General features: G+C 34.4%; 2 protein-coding genes across 19 annotated transcripts in view; both read left to right on the top strand.

Moving 5' to 3' along the window:
- Positions 1–6,557, top strand: part of LOC110834412 (focal adhesion protein tensin) — a 394,970-nt gene extending 388,413 nt beyond the window's left edge. For all 16 annotated transcript variants that reach the window (XM_087352426.1, XM_087352421.1, XM_087352424.1 and 13 more), the window contains 2 exons: positions 1,609–1,891; positions 3,140–6,557. In XM_087352426.1, the coding sequence (XP_087208552.1) occupies positions 1,609–1,891; positions 3,140–3,299 (443 nt within the window). In that variant the 3' untranslated portion in view covers positions 3,300–6,557. The remainder of the gene's footprint in view (positions 1–1,608; positions 1,892–3,139) is intronic.
- Positions 6,558–8,284: 1,727 nt separating this feature from the next.
- On the top strand, positions 8,285–16,621 carry LOC110834449 (FAD-dependent oxidoreductase domain-containing protein 1). 3 transcript variants are annotated; one of them, XM_087352442.1, is made up of 9 exons: positions 8,285–8,356; positions 10,714–10,943; positions 11,909–12,022; positions 12,278–12,440; positions 13,551–13,696; positions 14,082–14,168; positions 14,707–14,860; positions 15,335–15,449; positions 16,297–16,621. In XM_087352442.1, exons 1-9 carry the CDS (start codon positions 8,300–8,302, stop codon positions 16,434–16,436), a joined length of 1,206 nt encoding a protein of 401 aa, XP_087208568.1. In that variant the 5' UTR covers positions 8,285–8,299; the 3' UTR covers positions 16,437–16,621. The 3 variants fall into 3 exon arrangements, with proteins under 3 accessions (XP_087208568.1, XP_021929318.1, XP_021929312.1); XM_022073626.2 differs by lacking the exon at positions 8,285–8,356 and adding an exon at positions 8,591–9,236; XM_022073620.2 differs by lacking the exon at positions 8,285–8,356 and adding an exon at positions 8,592–9,266.
- The last annotated feature ends 2,545 nt before the right edge of the window (positions 16,622–19,166 follow it).

Genomic DNA, 19,166 nt, shown 5'->3' with positions numbered 1-19,166 from the left:
GTGAAAATATTAATACTTAACCTTTATTGTATGGGAACCTGTACACTATTGTTCAGTTGGCTAGATTTTAATTGTGGAGTTTAATGGTATAATGATGTGCTACTGTGACACATGGATGGCTGGACCACTTCAGCTGAGATAATGCATGCTTGATACAGGTCAATTGTAATACAAGTAGGGAATTAGGATTTTATAAAATGAGGTACCTTGTGATTTGTGGATTGCCGGTCAGTTCTTATTATGAGCAAGTCTGAATTATGAAGCTGTGTAACAAAATGCAGTTTTCATTTCTTCTGATTTTTCTTAAAATACTCGAATATGTGCACTGGTTGACATAGGTTATGATTTCCATAAAAGTTGAATGAACATTTTAAAGTGATTTCAGTACTCGGATTGTATTTTTATAGCCTATTTGTTTTACACTAAAAACACTTAAGGTATCTTCATATCCATGTGTTGTTTCTTCCTAATAGCACTTGTCTGGTTTTCACTTGACATGACACCACAACAGGCCATTCTGTGTACATCTTAATTTTCCTATTCTCTGTAATTCATTAATACTAACATGGTAACTATGCAGACTTGTGAGGTGGGAGCAACATTTGTGCCACTTAAAATAATAATCTGTGGCGTAACAGTCCCCTTGAGAGCCTAAGCCGACTAGCTGGCTGCTGGCCTCACGTTCACATGCCTAAGCAGAGGTGAACGATCATCCAACCAGATATAGGGTGACGCATGGTCAGCACGACGAACCCCCAGCCATTGCTAGCTTTCCATGACTAGATTACGCTACCCATTGTAGCTCCCCAGTTTCCTCACGATGCTGGGTTGGCACCGGTCGAAAATCTCATGAGAAATTTCTTTCCCCGAGACTCAGCGCGCATTCTGTATCACTGGTCTGAAGCATGATGCCTCAGACCGTGCGGCTACAGCGCGGGACACCACCTAAAATAGGATGCTGCAATTTTGTGTGGTAACAGATCTTCAGCAGATATGTGTCTTTCAATAAGGGAAACTGTAGCTTCTTTCAATAAGACATTTCTTTTGTAGACTGTAGGACACTGATGTGGTGTCTGTGCAAAATCTGTATTTAGCTTTATGTGATGACATGTAAAATTGTGTATTGAACTATTTTAAAATTAAAACATGGTGATATTGAAAACCTTTTTATAACATGCGCGTATAAAGTTGGACTCGGTACCAGTTGAGATTAAACACAGAAATGGATCACTGCATATGATAAATATTAAGTTTATAGTTCTTGTTAGGCACATTATGTAGACCGAAGAATTTGGACTAATATAATTACCCTATTTTTGGGACCATAAGATTTATTGGAGGAAATAAATGCCCAGGATAAAAATGGGCTACACCTTTGGATTATGACACAGACATTTTAGACATTTTTCAGGAAAATAAATATTTACCCTCCAGGAAGTATATCATAAGTTCTTTCCATAACTTAGTTTTCAGGTAAAAGTAATAACACTTGAGCAACATTATATTATCACTTCTCACTAAGCCAACACTCATGAATTTTAATGGCTACTTATCCTGTCATTTTATTATAAATAATCTATAAGTTTACTCTGCTCGTTTGTGTTTCAGCCTGCAATGTTCTGTACCTGTATACTCTGGATACAGAATCACTAACAGGTCCTCAAGCAATAAAAAAGGCAGTCCAACACATGTTCTCAACAAGACCATTACCAACAGCAACAGTGGTTCACTTCAAGGTTTCTGGACAAGGCATAACACTCACTGACAATAAGCGCCAGCTGTTCTTCCGCAGGCATTACCCTGTGACCACAATTTCTTACTGTGGACTGGACCCAGATGACCATCGTTGGAGTCAAAAGAGTGATGAAACGGGAATGCCCATCAGTTCAAAGTGAGTGATTGGTTGATGTCGAGCAATGTGTGGCAATTGGTGGACGATGATCCTCCTTTCAGGATACAAGTTTCTGTATGATGCATTTCTATTTCAAATGTGTTTATCTAAATAATGAACCATACTTGGGAAGACCATGTTCATCCACATAAAGTAACATAATTTTTCATGGGTACTCCTTTATCCAAAAGGGCAGATGCCAGAAAGTGTACTGCTGTATATGAACAAAGATACCATTGAGGTGAACAAGAAGGCACTGAGTTTTAATCACAATGTATGTCCAATTCATTGAAGATTCCAAAAATTACTTAATTCCAAATTCTTATTCCAGTAAATCAAATGATAAGGAAGGACTTATATCTTCTGAAATTTCTGTGATCAGTGAGTTGAATGCAGACATTCATCATATCATTTGTGAAATTAATTAGTACAGAAGTCATTTCTGAATATGTGTGTGACCAAACCAACTTGTATGCCATTCAAGTTATTAGTGATGCACTGCACTCGTTCTCAAAACATGAATTTGTTAAGACATGGATTCTAGTAAGTGCAAGAATTGAAGACTTTTGGGGATTGATGTTTGTGACAGAACTAACAGAGAAACCTAGTCTCACTCAAACTTTGTTGGATTGAAGATCCTGTTTTTGAAATTCCAATAATTTTGAAAACGTGTCCCATTCTGAGAGTATTCTATCATTTCATCACTTCATTGTATGAAGTATGTGTTATAACAGTACAGACAATGTACAAAATAAGACCTGCACATTGAAAGATGCAACAAACAGACAGAGAATACAACCATAAGTTGTTCTTCACTTATGATAGAGTATAAAAACACCTAAATGCTGCCAAAGTACTTTGCTATATCCATTCTTATTTCATATTATTACACATTTATTTTTTGCTTCTTGTTCAATTTTCTTTGAAAAGAAGTGTTATTTTTCATTTTCTTAAAGAGATCCCTTTACTTCCTGGGTGAATTATTGCTGCAGATTTATCGTGTGTAAGTGGCCTCTGTTTTCTGAGGGTTTTCTTGATTTTCCTCATCTCCTTCATAAAATGCCTAGATAGTATTGTGAGTTAGGCCATGACACCAATTTATTATTGATTAATGATCATACCATTCTGTGCTGTATAATATGATCTATTGACAGAATCACTAATTGAATGGAAAATAAATTCATGAAAGTCAAATTCTAAATCTTCTGATTCTACACCAGTGAACACGACAATGAAACTTTGTTCCAGCCGTTGTTTTGGATTTGTGGCGAGGAAGCCAGCAAGTAAAACAGACAACCAGTGTCACATCTTTGCTGAGCTTGAACCAGAGCAACCAGCATCAGCCATTGTCAACTTTGTCTCCAAGGTTATGATGAGTGGTGCTTCTGCAAAAGCAAACATCGTTTGAAAGTGCTTCATCTAGGCATCTCGGCTGGTACTTGTAATGAGTGCATTTTGCTATGTTGTAGGACCTTGAAGTGCGGGCGTTTTGAGAATATCAAAATGCTTGGTCAATGGTATGTATCTTTTTCACAAATTAAATGCAGTGTGTCCTCAAAAGAATTGTACAGATGGTATCATGTAAGTATTGTAACAAATGAATTTGGACTAACTGTCTGGTATTTGGTCCCAGGATTGCTGGAATTTTCCTTTTGGGAACTGTACTTTCATGATTCAGTATGTTCCGGGGAGTGTTACTAATCACAGGGTATGTCAAGGAATTGTAAATACAGCAGTAGGTTGGTAGAAAAGTGTGAGATACTTAAAATTACTTGTAGTTCCTGTCATGATTAAAAGCAATAAAACTATTTCCTGATCAGCTGCATCATTATAGAGAAAAACTGTAACATTCTGTCATGGTGAATATTTCATGTAATCAATAAACATCAGGCAAGACTTTTAAGTATGCATTTTCTGTTGGGTAACTCTTGAAAGATGGTTGTAGTGTTGTGTGATTAAATTATTATATGACAAAAGTGACATCATGATCATCATTAATATATCTGAGCATTATGGTGTGATTATTATAGGATATTTAATAATGTTGCATTTACACATAACCTGATTTCTAGACCAGGATTCACCAATGGTACTAAGTGAATTGTTTGTTCCTCTCATCAGACCAGAAGGCAGTACAAATATCAGGACAATATCATAAAATGGGTCACAGCTTTCTACCATATTTATCCCAGCTTGTCATTCATAATCACCTTTGCAGGTGATGTAAAATAATTAATATAAAAAGCAAACTTTGTTTTCAGTATAATCTAATGACAAAGAAATTATTTGGTTTTATTTATTTATTTATTCTTGGTTCATTTAATGACAGTTTCTATAACTGAGATTTTGTGATGTTCATTTATAGGATGATAAGTGGATAGTGAACTGATTGGGGGGAGGGGGGGTGTTAGTCATGGACTTCTTCAAGGACCTATTCTGACTTTTTGCCTGAAGGGACTGAGGAACATCACAAAAATCTCAGGATAGCAGTAGTGTTTGCCACAACATTCAGTAAAAACAAACTAGTAGTCATGACATGCTTTGTACAGCACCTGAAAATCTATCAGCAAATATATATATATATATATATATATATATATATATATATATATATATATATATAAATATAATACACGTAAATTACTGGTTCTACACAAACTGTTTCTTATAGAACCCTATGTTTTGTTTAAAGTTCATTATAGGTTTCATTATGTGCAGTTCTTCTGTGGACATTTTGTGTTACATGCACTTGTAATATTGGAAAAGTGAGTATTGAATAGTGCAGACAAATATAATATCCTTAGAGACATTACAATACATCGCTGATACAGCTTTATTTTGAGAGAGGAGTCGCTGCTGCTGCTGCTGATATAACATAACCGAGCTAACCTAACCTAAATCTGCCAAATGATAATTGTGTATCTCATATTCTCAAAACTGTCCATACTTGTATGTAGTGTGTACAACATATCACCTTATGCACATGTTAATATGCTATCTATTGTCATATATTATAAAACATGTAAACTAACTATTTGTTAATATTGTACAGCCTATACTTGTGATGGTGTTAGAATCCACACACGAAAGGTCCATTGTGATTGGATTCCAAGAAGAACATCGTATGAGACCTTTTTTGTGTATTGTACATCTTGCCATAACAGCCATAAGATTGTATTGTATCAAGTAGTTATGTACATTGCTGACACATGTAAAGCCATGCACCAAAGTTTCATTATTAAACCTTACTTAAGAGCACTTCCATAAACTGTAGGTGTTTTAAAATGTTATTGACTGGTTTAATTAAATGAAGAAAGGCTGATTCAGTTGCAGTCTCAAATTTTGAGATTTTGACCCATATACCATGTGAAAATTTCTAGCTAGCTGTTATGAAAAATTATGTTAATACTTTGAGACACTGTAAAAAGGCGCTGGAAGCCTCTGTCCAGGACTGTGTCCAGAAAATGGATGTATACATTAGTCTGTTTTGTTGTCTTCTGTGTCATGTTGTAAGTGATTTGGATTATGTATGAAGTTGCTAAGCTTATCTGATAAGCCTACAAATGGATTAAGAAGATGTGATCCAAATTAAACTGTGTGAATGTTAACAAAAATGTTAAGTGACTGTATATACACAATGTACTAAATGACAAACTTGCTATTATGTAGCAAGTGCTATGGTTTTTAAGTGCAGGAATTTTTAATCTGTAATAGAAATGCTACTAAAATTGTCAGTGATTGAAATATTTATCATGTAAACTGTCAAAAGTCAAGTACAATATGATTATGCCATAATGTATCTCAGAGACAGTTCTGTACGATAACAGCAGAGTTGTCATGAAATTTAATTACTGGTTAGTTTGTAACATTAACAGAATATTTGTTATGTGTGATATTTTATTATTTTTAAATATGCTTTCATGTAACTTCTTGCATTATTTCAGCTTTAATGAGAAAAATTTAAAATGAGATTTGAGGTTCTCACAGTAGTAAGTATGAAGATGGCCAACTTTTGGGTTGTTGCACCTTGTAGTCTGGTAGAAGTTTACAAATGTTCTGTAGGTCCTTGCTGCCTCCATCACCCTAATTATGGACGCAGCAACCGCCTCTAAAATATCAGTAAACTTTTACCGGACTTCATGTTGTAATAACAAAGAAGATGGACATCTTCAAATTTAAAAATGATTTCCATACTAATGCTTGGAATTGAAAGCCTTTTAATCATCCAATTGAACCAGTTAAATGAGATATCCTGCAGTAGTCATTTTAATATTTGTTTCTTACCCATTTATTATTAATTAAAACAAATTATATATACATATTTTATTAAGTAATATTATTTTACTTGTACTATTGTTTTAAGATGTACATATGTAACTTTAGATGGCCTCATTTTAGCCTTATTTCTTTGCTGTGAATGACAAATAATTTCTTGAGTTTCTGGAGAAGTACAAGTTAGATTATTAATTTGTTCTGTTTAACATGAAAATTTCCCATTGTAATATAAATCTAAATATAACAACAGTAAATGATTTATCAGTGCTATATGCATCCCAGTGATTATATGTTACACTGTATCTGTAGAAAATACAGTCTGCTCATTATTTTTATCCTTGAAATGCCTAATAAACATGATGCCTTTGAGGGGAAGGGATGACAACAACAATTGAAATGCAATCAAATCTCCATTATCTGGGTTTGACAGTGGTGTCAAATTACTGCAAAATCATTTCCCTTCAACTTTCCTCCTCCTTTTTTAACCTCTTTTTTGCAAGTACTATATAGGCAGACTTCTACACTATGAGCATTGCATTCTATGGATTAGGTGAAATTTACAAAGTTTGTGAGGTGAGATCATAATGGGCTATTCTGAATGAATTCATGGAATTGTTAATGCTAGAATATTTTTTTTAATATTTGGTGATCACTATCATATCAGTGGTTGATTCACAAGACCTTGACACTGGACCCTACCCAGAGCTGGATGAATTCACTCCACGTCCTTACAACCTGTTTCCTTGAGGTCCATTGTAATAATTATAATATCCTCCCATCTACACCTAAGCCTCCCAAGTAGTCTTATCTCTTGTACCATTAAAATCTCTGTCTTCATTCTGAATGAAAGTTCTGTTTTATACTTAAATTACTGGTTATTACTTCAGTTTTTCTTTAAGTTGGGGGTTAGAGGCTGCTTTATAGCTATGAACAGAAAAATTGTTTACTTCAGACGTTCTTATTTGTTTGATACAACATAGCAGCCATAGCTGATACTTGTTAGAGAGCATCATGAAAACCTTATATTCTTTAATGCTTTGTCTTCCTTTTTGTGGACTTCACAAAGATGTGGAATGAGTTCAGACAAATGGGTGGCAGATATTTTTATAGTGGTTACATGTGTGCATAGTTTTATATTTTTGTTGTCTTTACCCACAGTTATCCCAAATAACTGAGAGTTGATTGTATATGTGTTTCATTTTCCTGCACATCACTGTCTCCAGATCATACTTTCTAGTTTGAATATGTGAATTGAAATTGAAATGTTACCACTTTATTGCTTATCTACTGTAACTTTATGCATAACATGACATGGGAACATGTTGATTTTTAGCATCATTTAGAAGCACTGTTTTTGTTATCTTTAGATTGTAACTAGTGACAATCATTTTCTAGGGAGTATCAAGTTGAAGAGTCAAATTATGGGGTAAGTAAGCAAATGGTCAATAGCTAACTGTGTGACACTGTGAAATGTAGGTTAATTGGTGTAGCAAGAAGTTAGTTTCTGGTGCCAGTTCTTGAACATATCCAGTTCACATTACACAGGCATTTTCCTTTTGTTATGGTGTCATCTGAAAGCTGTCCATTTTACAGTAAACATAAGTCCGCATAAAATTAGCTACAATTTTCAAAAATGTCAAGTTCAGTTATTTAAATTTGGAGGTTTCATGAGATAGATGTCAGTATGGTCCTCAGGGTAGTTATACCAACATTTCAGAAGAACATATTGCCTCCATTTTCAACCTGAAAATTGCAATCACAAAAGTTTTGTTTCCCAGTTTTTACTTTAAAATTATGAACACTAAGAGTAAAAATTTCACTTGCTGTATGTGGATGTGAAGCTTTGTCTCTTAGTGAATTTCGTTTAAGTCTGTACGAAAATTACAGCTTTACCTTGAGTTTGTAGAATGTTAAAATATGGGCCTCATTCAGTTCCACATCTGGGAAATATCTTTATATTGCGCAGTATTTAACGAAGTAACGTTCTGTATAAGACGATAAGATTTGTCAACGGTTGAAGTTATTAGATATTGTGTGCATAGCATTGCATCTGTACTGTTGATAAGATCTGTCAACATTATATTCAAACCTGTAATAGATATCATAACCAAGGAAGGATGCAAGGTCTAAAAAATGCATTTGGAAAATACTCCGTGTACTAAATATCCTACACTTCGTAGGGCTGCGATAGTCAGTAAAATAATTGGTGTCAAACAATTTTCTAGAGTGTGCTCGCATTAAATTTAGTGATATTTTGCGTCGTGTGTCGGCATTGTTATTTGTTTGTAACATCACAGATTTGCAATATTGAGATTGAGGTTATATTCACAGCGTTCGTTAGTTGCGTGGTAACACGCAGATCGTTTGTCTTTTTTTTGGAGTGTGGTCGTTGATGCTGTTTCTTATGATCTCATTGCAGCCGTTGTGCCTAACAAAATGAGACGGTTGAAGGAAAAGATCTTGTTTTAAGTCCTTGTGCATGGGTATAATCAGCTGGTGACTGATGTTTATGACCTAGAAAAATTCGGGCAAGAGGTTATCAGTTAACGAAGTAGCTGAACTTTGCCTTATATTATTTGTTTTTAAACGCAAATTGTCATAAATATGCATCTTTATATGAACAAACCATTGCTTAATGTAATTAAATCTTTCACAGCAAATGTTCATTAGCACCATGTTTAAAGCAGTGAATACATTCAAGTGCCGTAAATTTATAAAAGTCAAATTTGTCAATTTATATAAAAATGCGTGTTTTTGCACAAATAAGAGTGAAGTTTCTTCTTCGTATGAACCACCAAAACCAGAGAATCCTTTTAAACGGACATTTAGGATTCTTGGAAATGACATGAAAACTGCAAAAAATAAAGTGCAATCCTTTATTACAAAAGTACAAGGCGTACGTGAAGTGACAAACAAAGTTCCAAAATCCCCGTATCGAGATGGTGTATTCCCAGAGCATTGCGATATTGCCATTATTGGTGGAGGTGCAATGGGCTCATCTATTGCTTATTGGCTGAAACAGAGAGCACCAAATGCAATTACAGTAACTGTCATCGAAAAAGATCCTTCGGTAAATCAAAATATTGTATCCTGGGGTCAGGTAAACAAAATCCAAATTTAAAGCATGGAAAGTAGATTTGAGTTTGATTACTAATCGCCTCATACTCTCCATTTCATAGTCTGTGCATGTAGAGTCTGTTTCATTGTATATACTTATTCTAATAATCTGAAGTTGTGTATTGAAATTACCAAACTTGTGCTGTGCAAATAAAAGTGCTTTATTTCTCATGCTTGTTTGTTCTCATCTCTCATTCCAAATTTTCATATTGCATGTTTGAGTGTGTTGCAGTAATCTTATGGCAACATTACTGTACCTGTAACACTGCATTTCTTGACTGATGTGCTGTAATATCTTTCTCAGTATGACACAAGCATTTGTAATATTTTATGTAGTGCACCATTTCCAGATGTTCTATGTTTGTAGAATTTGAGGTTATCATGGTGGCGAGTATGAAGATTGCTGTCTTCTGGGTTTTTATGCTGTGTAGTCTGGTAGAAGTTTACTAACATTTTAGATGTACTTGCTGTCTCCATCAGGGTGGTGATGATGATGAAGGCAGCAAGTGCCTTTGAAACAGTCCTACCATACTATATGGCATTACAACCCAGAAGAGAGCCATCTTCATCCCACATATGTTCAGCAAAGTGTTTGCAATAATTTGATATAAAAGGAGCCTCTATAACACACATGCAGATTGGATTTTATTAATTTCAATTCAACTAATTCCATCTACATTGTTACTTACATTTCTACAGACTGATGATACAGATTAAATAGAAGGGCTTCTATAAGATACTTCAGATTTTCTTGGTGAAGACATTTTGTTTTGTGATCTTGTGGTTTATGATATGTAGGTTTGTAGGTATACTGAAGGTGGAGACAATGCTTTCCTCCAAAATGTTCGTTAATCTACTAGATTACATGGAGTTGTTAAACATACAAAAAGGCTTCTGGTTTTTCTGTTCAGCTGAAGTTGTAATCTGCTTGACAGAGTTGGAATTAAGATTTCAGATGTAGAAAAGCTTAAGAACAATTTGGTGTACTACAATCAAATTTTAGGGCTCCATGACAATCTTGATTTATTGAAACCTGCTTCTTTGTTCTTACCAAGTTTTGTGTGTGACTGTACTTGTCATGTATTGATTGTGTTTTCTATGATAATTGTAATTACTTTTCTTTATATTTTGTGGGTAAAGAGAATCGTAATATACTTGGAGGTATAATTGGTTTAGTGATTATGTCCATTTTGGGGAGAAGAATATTGAGATGAGGAAATCCATAACATAATCTGAATTTATATTTTAATACTTGAAGTAGGGGAAAAGGGGGATTTCTTCTTATGCCATTTCATTTCCCAGTTAATTTGACTGTAAAGTAACAAATCACTCATTTCTCATGTTTTGGACATGCCATGATGTTTTATACATTCTGAATTTAATGCAAATATTAAAAACATGTAGTGTCATGTTGATTTTTCTTTCTTTAGTATGTTGATGCATCAACAGTTCTTTCTGTTGGTGGTTTGAGGCAACAGTTTTCCTTGGAGGAGAATATCCGGATGTCGCTTTTTGGTGCAGAATTCCTGCGTAACATCAAGCAACATTTGTCAGTTGAAGGACATGATCCACCAGATGTACAATTCACGCCATTTGGTTATTTGTGCCTTGCATCTGAGGAAGGTGCTCAGCAATTAGAAGAGAATGCAAATCTTCAAAAGCAAGTATTAATGTTTAAAAAATTAAAATAATTGGTTAAATTAGCTTGTGATTCTGTATGAACTGCTTCTTATGGAAGGATAAGAGGATGTAATATTAAATTGGATCTTAGGTACTAAATTCATTTAATTCAAGATAAAAAAATGTTTCAGGAATTTTGTGCATGTTATGTAAGTAGTACATATTATCAGAACTGTAAGACTAATATAGAGTTATTTTTAAAAAAATAACTTGATATGGGCCTTCCACTGCATTCAAGGGGTCTTGCTACATGTTTGCAAGATGTGTAATCCTAGAATTAACTCTCAGTTTTAACAAGTCAGTGTCTACTCTGTGAAATCTGAAGACAAAGAACTATAATGGGTAAAAGTATTCATGTATTGTTAGTAAATATCTGTTACAAATGTGAGATTTGAGGCTTTTGTGGCAGAATTAGTCAGTCTTTTGTTTCTCTTCTTGGATCCCTTCAGCTTTCCTATATAGCCTAACTCACATTACATCACTACTCCCTTCCACATTGAAGAAGGGGAAAGCAGGTTCCTCTGAAATGTTGGTGACCATCTGAATGACTGCATGGGTTCAACCCAGAAGATCACAATTTAAAAAGAAAACTATTACAGTTCTTTACCAACTATTTTATGGTTGCAGAATGTAGGCAGAGGATATCAGTAAGTAAATTAGTAACACAAGTGTTTGATTTCAAGATATTTTAGCTCAGGAAACTAAGCAGTGCAGTTTTGTAAAACTTAGGTAATAATGTAGGCATCAATTAAGACTTGAGGAAAGTATTTGTGAGAATATAGAAATTTTAGCCAAAGAGTTAAAGCAGCATAAACCATGATTTCACAAAGCACATTCAAAATGATTAGACAACAGGAATAAAGTAAGGAATCATGTTAAATTACAGTGGTTACAGAATCTATGCTAAATATGTGGGATAATATGAACAATCTTGTTATTTTTCAGGAAATTGGGAGCCAAAAATGAACTTCTTACTCCAGTAAAACTGAAACAGAAGTTTCCATGGATCAACACAGATGGTATTGCCTTAGGTTGTCATGGTCTGGAAAATGAAGGATGGTAATAATATTTACAATACATTTACTGTGTCCAGTGTGGTCTTTGGTATTCATGGAGTTAAATCTCCAGGTTCTGCCGACACTGCCAGTTGGTTACATAGTTAAATATCACATTTCCCTTTATTTTTAATAGCTTTATATTTAGGAATTACAATATGACCTTTTCATTATATCCTCCACAGCATCCTTAGGGATCATTACATTTATCATTTATTATATACTGGTACTTGCTAATTCTGTCTTCCATCTCATTCAGGTTTGATCCTTGGTCTTTATTGTATGCTTTCAAGACAAAAGCATTATCCTTAGGAGTTGAGTATGTTGATGGAGAAGCTGTTGGCTTTGAATTCAAAAAGATGCCTGATATGTTAACGGAAGGAGTTGAGCCTGGAAGCTATGAAGCAGTTGAAAAGGTTTTGGTATGTATTCCCATTTACACCATTTGTTCTTGCATTTTCTAAATCCTTGAAATGAAAACTGCAGCTTACAGAATGCATATTTGTTGTAAATATTTTTCATTCCAAGTGTCAATAATTGTAAGGATAAAATAAAAGTTAAAAACAAACCAGAGCATGTTATTGAATTTTATTTAGTGCTGTTGCTTTAAAGTAGAATTTTCATTATTTTAATTTCAAATTTAATGTAAGTATTTTGTCTTCTGAGCCAGAACCCAGTCCATATTAAAAATAAGTTATGGGAAGAGCTGACAGTTGTTCTTCCATTTGTATATGGGGGTGCAGGAGCAGAAATTGTGGCAACCAGACATTTATAATTATCATACTCTGGAGGATATAATGGGAATATGTTAGGGCAGTACATCAGCTATTTTACACACTTAAAGAAAGCTTGTGATTTACAAGATAAGTATTGTATAACTTTCTCAGTGAGTTTGGTATACATATGAAAATAATTGTGCTAATTAAAATATGTTATAAACAAAACTTACAGTATGTTTGTATAGCTAAAAATCTGTATGATGCATTTTCCAGTCAGAATGTTTGGAAACAAGGAGACACTTTATTACCATTGTCAATCAGTGGGAATGACCAAGAAAATCTTGAGGGATTGGAACTGAATGGGATACGTTAGGTTCTGGTTTATGTTGTTGATGATTATTTATTGGCTTAAAACATAAACATTAACTGAAGGTTTATAAAATTCAAGTAAGGAGTTTTGTCTAGAAGTAAACACAGAGGGTACTATGTATGTATATTGTCACCAGACTGGAATTATTTGGTGCAGGATAGCAAATTTAATGATTTAAGTGCAACATTTTCACTAATGTATACCCCTACTACTGAAAATTGTCAGACATGACCTTAAAGTTTATCACCAGAATTTCAGAGCTGTTTGTTAAATGAAATTATGTTACTGCCACCTCAGCATTCATACTGCTGCAGTGTATTTCTTTATGGTACTTAAGAAAGTGAGAAGGTGTGGTGAAAAATCTGTGCTTTGAGCACTCTGTGTTCATGTTATGATAATCGGAACACTGTTAATGTATTAAAGCTCTCAACATACATTTCCAGGTGAAAACTGAAAGTGGGGAATTACGCTCTATTAAATTTGGATTCGTAATCATTGCAGCAGGACCTCACTCTGCAAGAGTTGCAAAAATGGCCAGAATTGGTACTGGTGAGGGGATGCTGAGCATCCCATTACCCGTGGAACCAAGGTATAAAATGGAAACATACATTTATCTTAATTAGTATTAACAGGAAAATGTGAATGCAAATATAATACAATCCATGATTTTAGATTGTTCATAATATTCAGTAAGCTTTTTTTGCAGTGTTTCCATTTCAGATTATGCATCTCACTTTAAAGTAAACAGGTTTGTGTATGTATGTGTGCACATGTGTAGGGACTTATTTCTGAAGCCTTCACCATCACTTTACACATGTGCCTTTATTGATTTTTCTTACTTGCTCCTATTAATTTATTCATATGACGTGTTTTTTATATTTCTACAGTTTAGTTCATAGAGGTGTACTTATTCTAAGGAATCCCATGTATCATCTATTTTCATTCAGGCATTTTGAATTTTCTTTGTTCTTCAGGAAGAGATATGTATTCTGTATAAACTGCAAGAATGGTCCGGGTCTGAACACTCCATTAACAATAGATCCCTCAGGAGCATATTTTAGGTATGTGTTGTGTTTGACACAGTTTAATATTTTTGTCTGCAATTACATTCAGAACAATTCTGGGGACAACCCAGCCTCCTCTTCAGTTGGTACTGTGGGTTCTGTGTTTCAATTTAATTTTTTTTTAAATCCACCTATTTGAAGGACATTGTTCTTTTTAACTCCTTATCATTGATAATACTGTAATGGTAGCCATGTGAACTTTGATGTTAGTAGTTAAATTAATGGAGGGTTATGAAAGTAAATGGGTCATTGAAATATATTTAGCTCTTAATTGAATGTGGATTAGACAAACCTTGTATGAAGAAGTTCATTAAATATTAATAAATATGGTGAGGATTTTAACTTTGAAATTGTGCCTGACAATTCTGAAGTAGTGTTAATCTTTTCTATCCTATAATATGCAAATAGATCACTGAGTTGTATGGTTTTAAATTTGTAATATTTGCTACCTTATTAGACAAAGGGATTTGGGTAAAGTAGTCTTGTTAGTTCAGGTCAGAACTTCTTGTATGTAATACTATGATATTGTTTACAGACGGGAAGGTCTTGCTGGCAATTATATTTGTGGCAGATCTCCACTTCCTGAAGAAGAACCTAGTGTAGATAATCTGGATGTGGATTATGATTTCTTTGATAAAAATGTCTGGCCAATCCTTGCAAAACGTGTGCCTGCATTTGAATCAGTTAAGGTCAGTATGTAAGATTTATGAGGACTGTATATTGGAAAGATGTAGCAGAAAGGGTACAATACATGAATGATGATTAATCACAATGCTGGAAATGTGAATCTGCAGTGAGCTTTTTTGTGAGCACACATTCAGGTCAACCTTAATGTATAATTTTGCTTTGTGATTGTGCTGTCTAGTGTAAAAAGTTAAGAATATGGTGCAGAGTTAACAAAACACATTGAACATAAGATCATACAGAATGATTGTTTGTTCCAGTCATTCTATAAGACCATGTGCAATAACTGCAATTTCTGTTCTATCTATTCTGTGATGCTTTGAAGGATTATGTGGTATATGAGACTGAAGGTTTATACTGTCGCATATAAATGATACATGCCCTTCCCATCTCAGCCTCTTTGATTTGATCATCCTAACAATATATGGTGAAGAGTGCAAGTTATGAAGCTCGTCATTATACATTTATTTTAATCACAGGTGAAAAGTGCATGGAGTGGTTACTACGAGTACAACACTTATGACGAGAATGGAATTGTTGGTCCTCATCCATATTACACAAACTTGTATATTGCAACAGGCTTCAGTGGTCATGGTAAGTCCTATGTATTTTATAATGTTTTAAATACTCGGTTAATGTTTCTCTGTATTTCTGTGGTTTTTAACACTGAAGTGAGGTAAATCTCAAATTGAATAATATTAAACAGTTATTTGACTGTATCACTTAACTAGTCATGACATAATGTGAGTTTTATCATACCAAATGTGCAACTAATGTAAATAACTTAGAATGTGGTGTTCTGGTTTGTGAAGAATATACAAGGTGATTTAAAGCTTTAGTACAGTACTGAAGAGGAAGATGGCTGTTTTCTGTGTTCAAGCACCATTTAGTCTGGTAGAAGTTTACCAACATTTCAGAGGTCCTTGCTACCTCTATTCATCTGATGATGGAGGCAGGAAAGACCTCTGACAAGTTTGTGAGCTACCAGACTACATGGCACTATAACCCAGAAGACATACTCACTGCTGTGAGAACCTCAAATCCTACAGTTTTCTTCAGCTTCTAATATTATCTTGAGTTTATATTTTGATATAAAGGTTTTAGACCTTGGTAATAAATTAAATTAATTAATGTGTCTTGTGTGAAGTTTGTATTCCTACATGTCTCTTTTTAGCCTTCTGCAAGAAAATTCCAATTTGACATTTTTTTTCAGACAGTGGTTCTAATCACTAAACAAATTAAGCCATTTTCATTGAAGTAATTAGGCTGGAACCATAGAAATTTACTGCTGTGTTAATATAGGTTGATTTCTAATGCCCCAGAAAAATCTGTATTAAGAACTAACCAAGCATTGAATCCAGAACTTTCTGAAAGAGAGTCAAGTGTCATTCCATACCCCACATTTAATATTATTGCAGTTATTTATGTTTCCATGTTGCAGGAATTCAACATTCACCGGCTGTTGGTAGAAGCGTCATGGAAATGATTTTGGATGGAGATTTTGAGACCATTGATCTTAAACGAATGAGTTTTGATAGACTTATAACAGATACACCCCTTATAGAACAGAACATTTTTTAGCAAGAGTGTAATTGATACACAATTTATATAACAGTACAGAAAAGATCAGTAATAATATCCAAGTCCTTTGTATTGTAATTTTTCTTCAGTTTCACAAATAGCAATTTCATCATCATAATCATCTTACTTTGTTCATGAAGTCTGTAGAGTGAATATAAATACACTGCATGTAGGTAGTTATACAATTTTGACCTCTTATCAGCTCTCAACCACCCAAGTTCCCATAAATGCAGCCCATATGATCTTTTGTGTGTCGTACAGTTTCTTACATATCACCATCAAATGGGCCAGTACATATCCAGCAGTTTTGCTGTTCATGCTACCTGTACACAGCCACACATAACGCTTATCATGTAGTAGTTCCTGCCCTTCAAGTGTAGTCGCACAGTGTACAGTGAGGCAGAGCCATAATTGAAGGGTCATGGAATCAAAAACAGCAAATACTGTAATATGTTCCTAACCCTGGGATACCTGCAATAACCAAGCTCAAACTGCTTCATGGTAATACACTGAACTTTTTTATTGATGATATAATTCAGACATTAATTTGTGTAGATAATTAGAGCAATATTATTGGGAGACAGTCTCACACCCGCACAAATCAATGCAGGTTGTCCACAGAGTGTACAAACACCAGCCACTGAAGATACCATAATTGCTGCAGTGGAATGAGAATCCAAGCATTTATCTGTAACATACTTAATGATGATGAACTATATCCATACCACTATCTACAGAACCAATATCAGGTCCACGAAGATTATCCTCTACAGATGCACTGAACATCATGATTGAGTGATTAACACTCCTGCTTCATATTCTGGAGGTCCCGGGTTCAAATCTCAGTGCAGAGACTGACTATCCTGACTGGGATTTTTCATTATTATCCTCGACCCCTACAGACAAATGCTGATATAGCACCTTAAATTAGGCCATGACCATTTTCTTCCACATCCTTTCCAATTCATTATTCTCTATCATCCTCTCATTCGACACTATATAATCTGAAAAGCGTTATTAAAATAAACTATAAACAAATATCTACAGACGTGAATGGCTGCATCACCACTAGTTATTACATGACTGGAAACTTTTGCTAAGTATTGCCTAATTTATATTTACAGTATACAGTGCAACCAGAATAAGGGCAGAATGAGAACATTTTATGACAATGCAAACTGTTAATGTCTTCATAAATTTACTTCAAGTAGCACCACTTTCCAGGTGAGTATGAGAGAAAGTATATTTGTATCTGACTAACTCCATGGAGCAGAGCCCTTACAGAGAAGATAAGCTCAACAGGTTAAAAAAATTGACTCCTATAGAACCCTAAGATTCATTACCATCTTCACAAAAGACCACCATTAAATGTCAGGCTGACTGATATATGACTCGTATGTAATTATGCCCAAATCATCTTACATTCAGCTTTCATACACCTCTGCACCAATATAACACCCAGAGTTAATACCTGTTCTGCAAAGCTAGATGGTGATTGTACAGAAATACTTTAGTGGAACATTGATTAATTGGTGAAAGACTGTAAGCTAGGAGTTTCAGAAAGAAATATATCCATGCATGCTTTTTAGTAAATGCTGGTTAAAAGAAAAATATATAATTACAATTATAAATGTCCTACACATATAAGTCAATTTAGACAATTTGAAATATGTAGTATCCACACATTTGGAGACAATGTGATTTCCACCTATCCTACTTGCGTGTTCCTCACATTTATGTTGTGTATGAGATTTACAATTAAAATCATTCAAATTTAGATTCAGGAGGTAGGTAGGCAGGCAGGCTTGAATGGTGTCATCAGGGCTATTTATTTCTTTGTAGAATCTAATTCTGATGGCAGGTCTTCAGCTGTTTTTTTAAAGTTTATTTGTGGTTTATTTAACAGTGCTGTTAACAGCTCAAAATACAGCATCCAATTACAGGGAAATTGTAAGATAAGAAGGAAATAGTTGCTGCTGAATTTAACCCCTAAGTACCCAGGTATAGTCTGTGAGACACTGATTTGTGACAGTGACTTACATTATTGGTTAAGCAACTGCCTGTGATTCAACCTAATAGCTTATCACCACATAGTAAACTCCTTGTCACTTCATTCAGCCTGTAACTGTTACTGTAAGTGACTTAGTTTCTTCCATTTTACATAAGTAGTCTGAAAGACCAAACCTGAGTACTAATATTCCAGACAAATCATCCTCGTGAAGGTGGGAAGATTTTGCAGTTATTAATGATTATGATGGAATCATGCAGTAGCAGTGAATGTATTCAACATTAACCAGAAATTGAATATTTAATACAGGCGTTATCTATTTTCATTGTACTGGCAAAATTACAAAAACGCGTGTCTTAAAATGCACATGTACCACATTCGACCCATGGTCCACGAATTGGGAAATGCCTGTTGCCTTCCTAAATCATAGATGATAAAAATATTAACTTCTAATCAGGGACCTATGACTTTAATTATGGTATTAATGTAAGCTCGTTTCTTCTCATTTTCAATGTGACTGAAGGCAGTACAACTTTCAGATAGATTTTTCAAATATTTGGAGTTACGTTAGTATTATAATCCGAAAGTATTAGTTGCTATCGCATTCACAGAGTACAAAGCCAAAGAGTCGTACACATTCTTAAAATGCAAAGGCCTTCGGTCTGCCTTCAACCGTGAACTACTTCCGTGCATAGAATAATATCAACATCCTTCCGTGTTAA

This window comes from Zootermopsis nevadensis, unplaced genomic scaffold, assembly GCF_977971745.1.
Source record: "Zootermopsis nevadensis isolate Lab colony 2312 unplaced genomic scaffold, Znev_1.0 Znev_ptg000021l, whole genome shotgun sequence".
NCBI lineage: Eukaryota > Metazoa > Arthropoda > Insecta > Blattodea > Termopsidae > Zootermopsis > Zootermopsis nevadensis.
The sequence above is the reverse complement of the archived record's forward strand: the minus strand, read 5'-3'. Positions and strand labels throughout refer to the sequence as shown.

Bases quoted from the DNA above. Each gene is read 5' to 3' on its own strand.
- LOC110834449 (XM_022073620.2), top strand. From the start codon at position 8,826: ATGTTCATTAGCACCATGTTTAAAGCAGTGAATACATTCAAGTGCCGT. The intron at 12,441-13,550 runs GTATGTATTCCC...ATACATTTCCAG, and splicing joins AAGCAGTTGAAAAGGTTTTG to GTGAAAACTGAAAGTGGGGA. The intron at 13,697-14,081 runs GTATAAAATGGA...TTTGTTCTTCAG, and splicing joins CCATTACCCGTGGAACCAAG to GAAGAGATATGTATTCTGTA.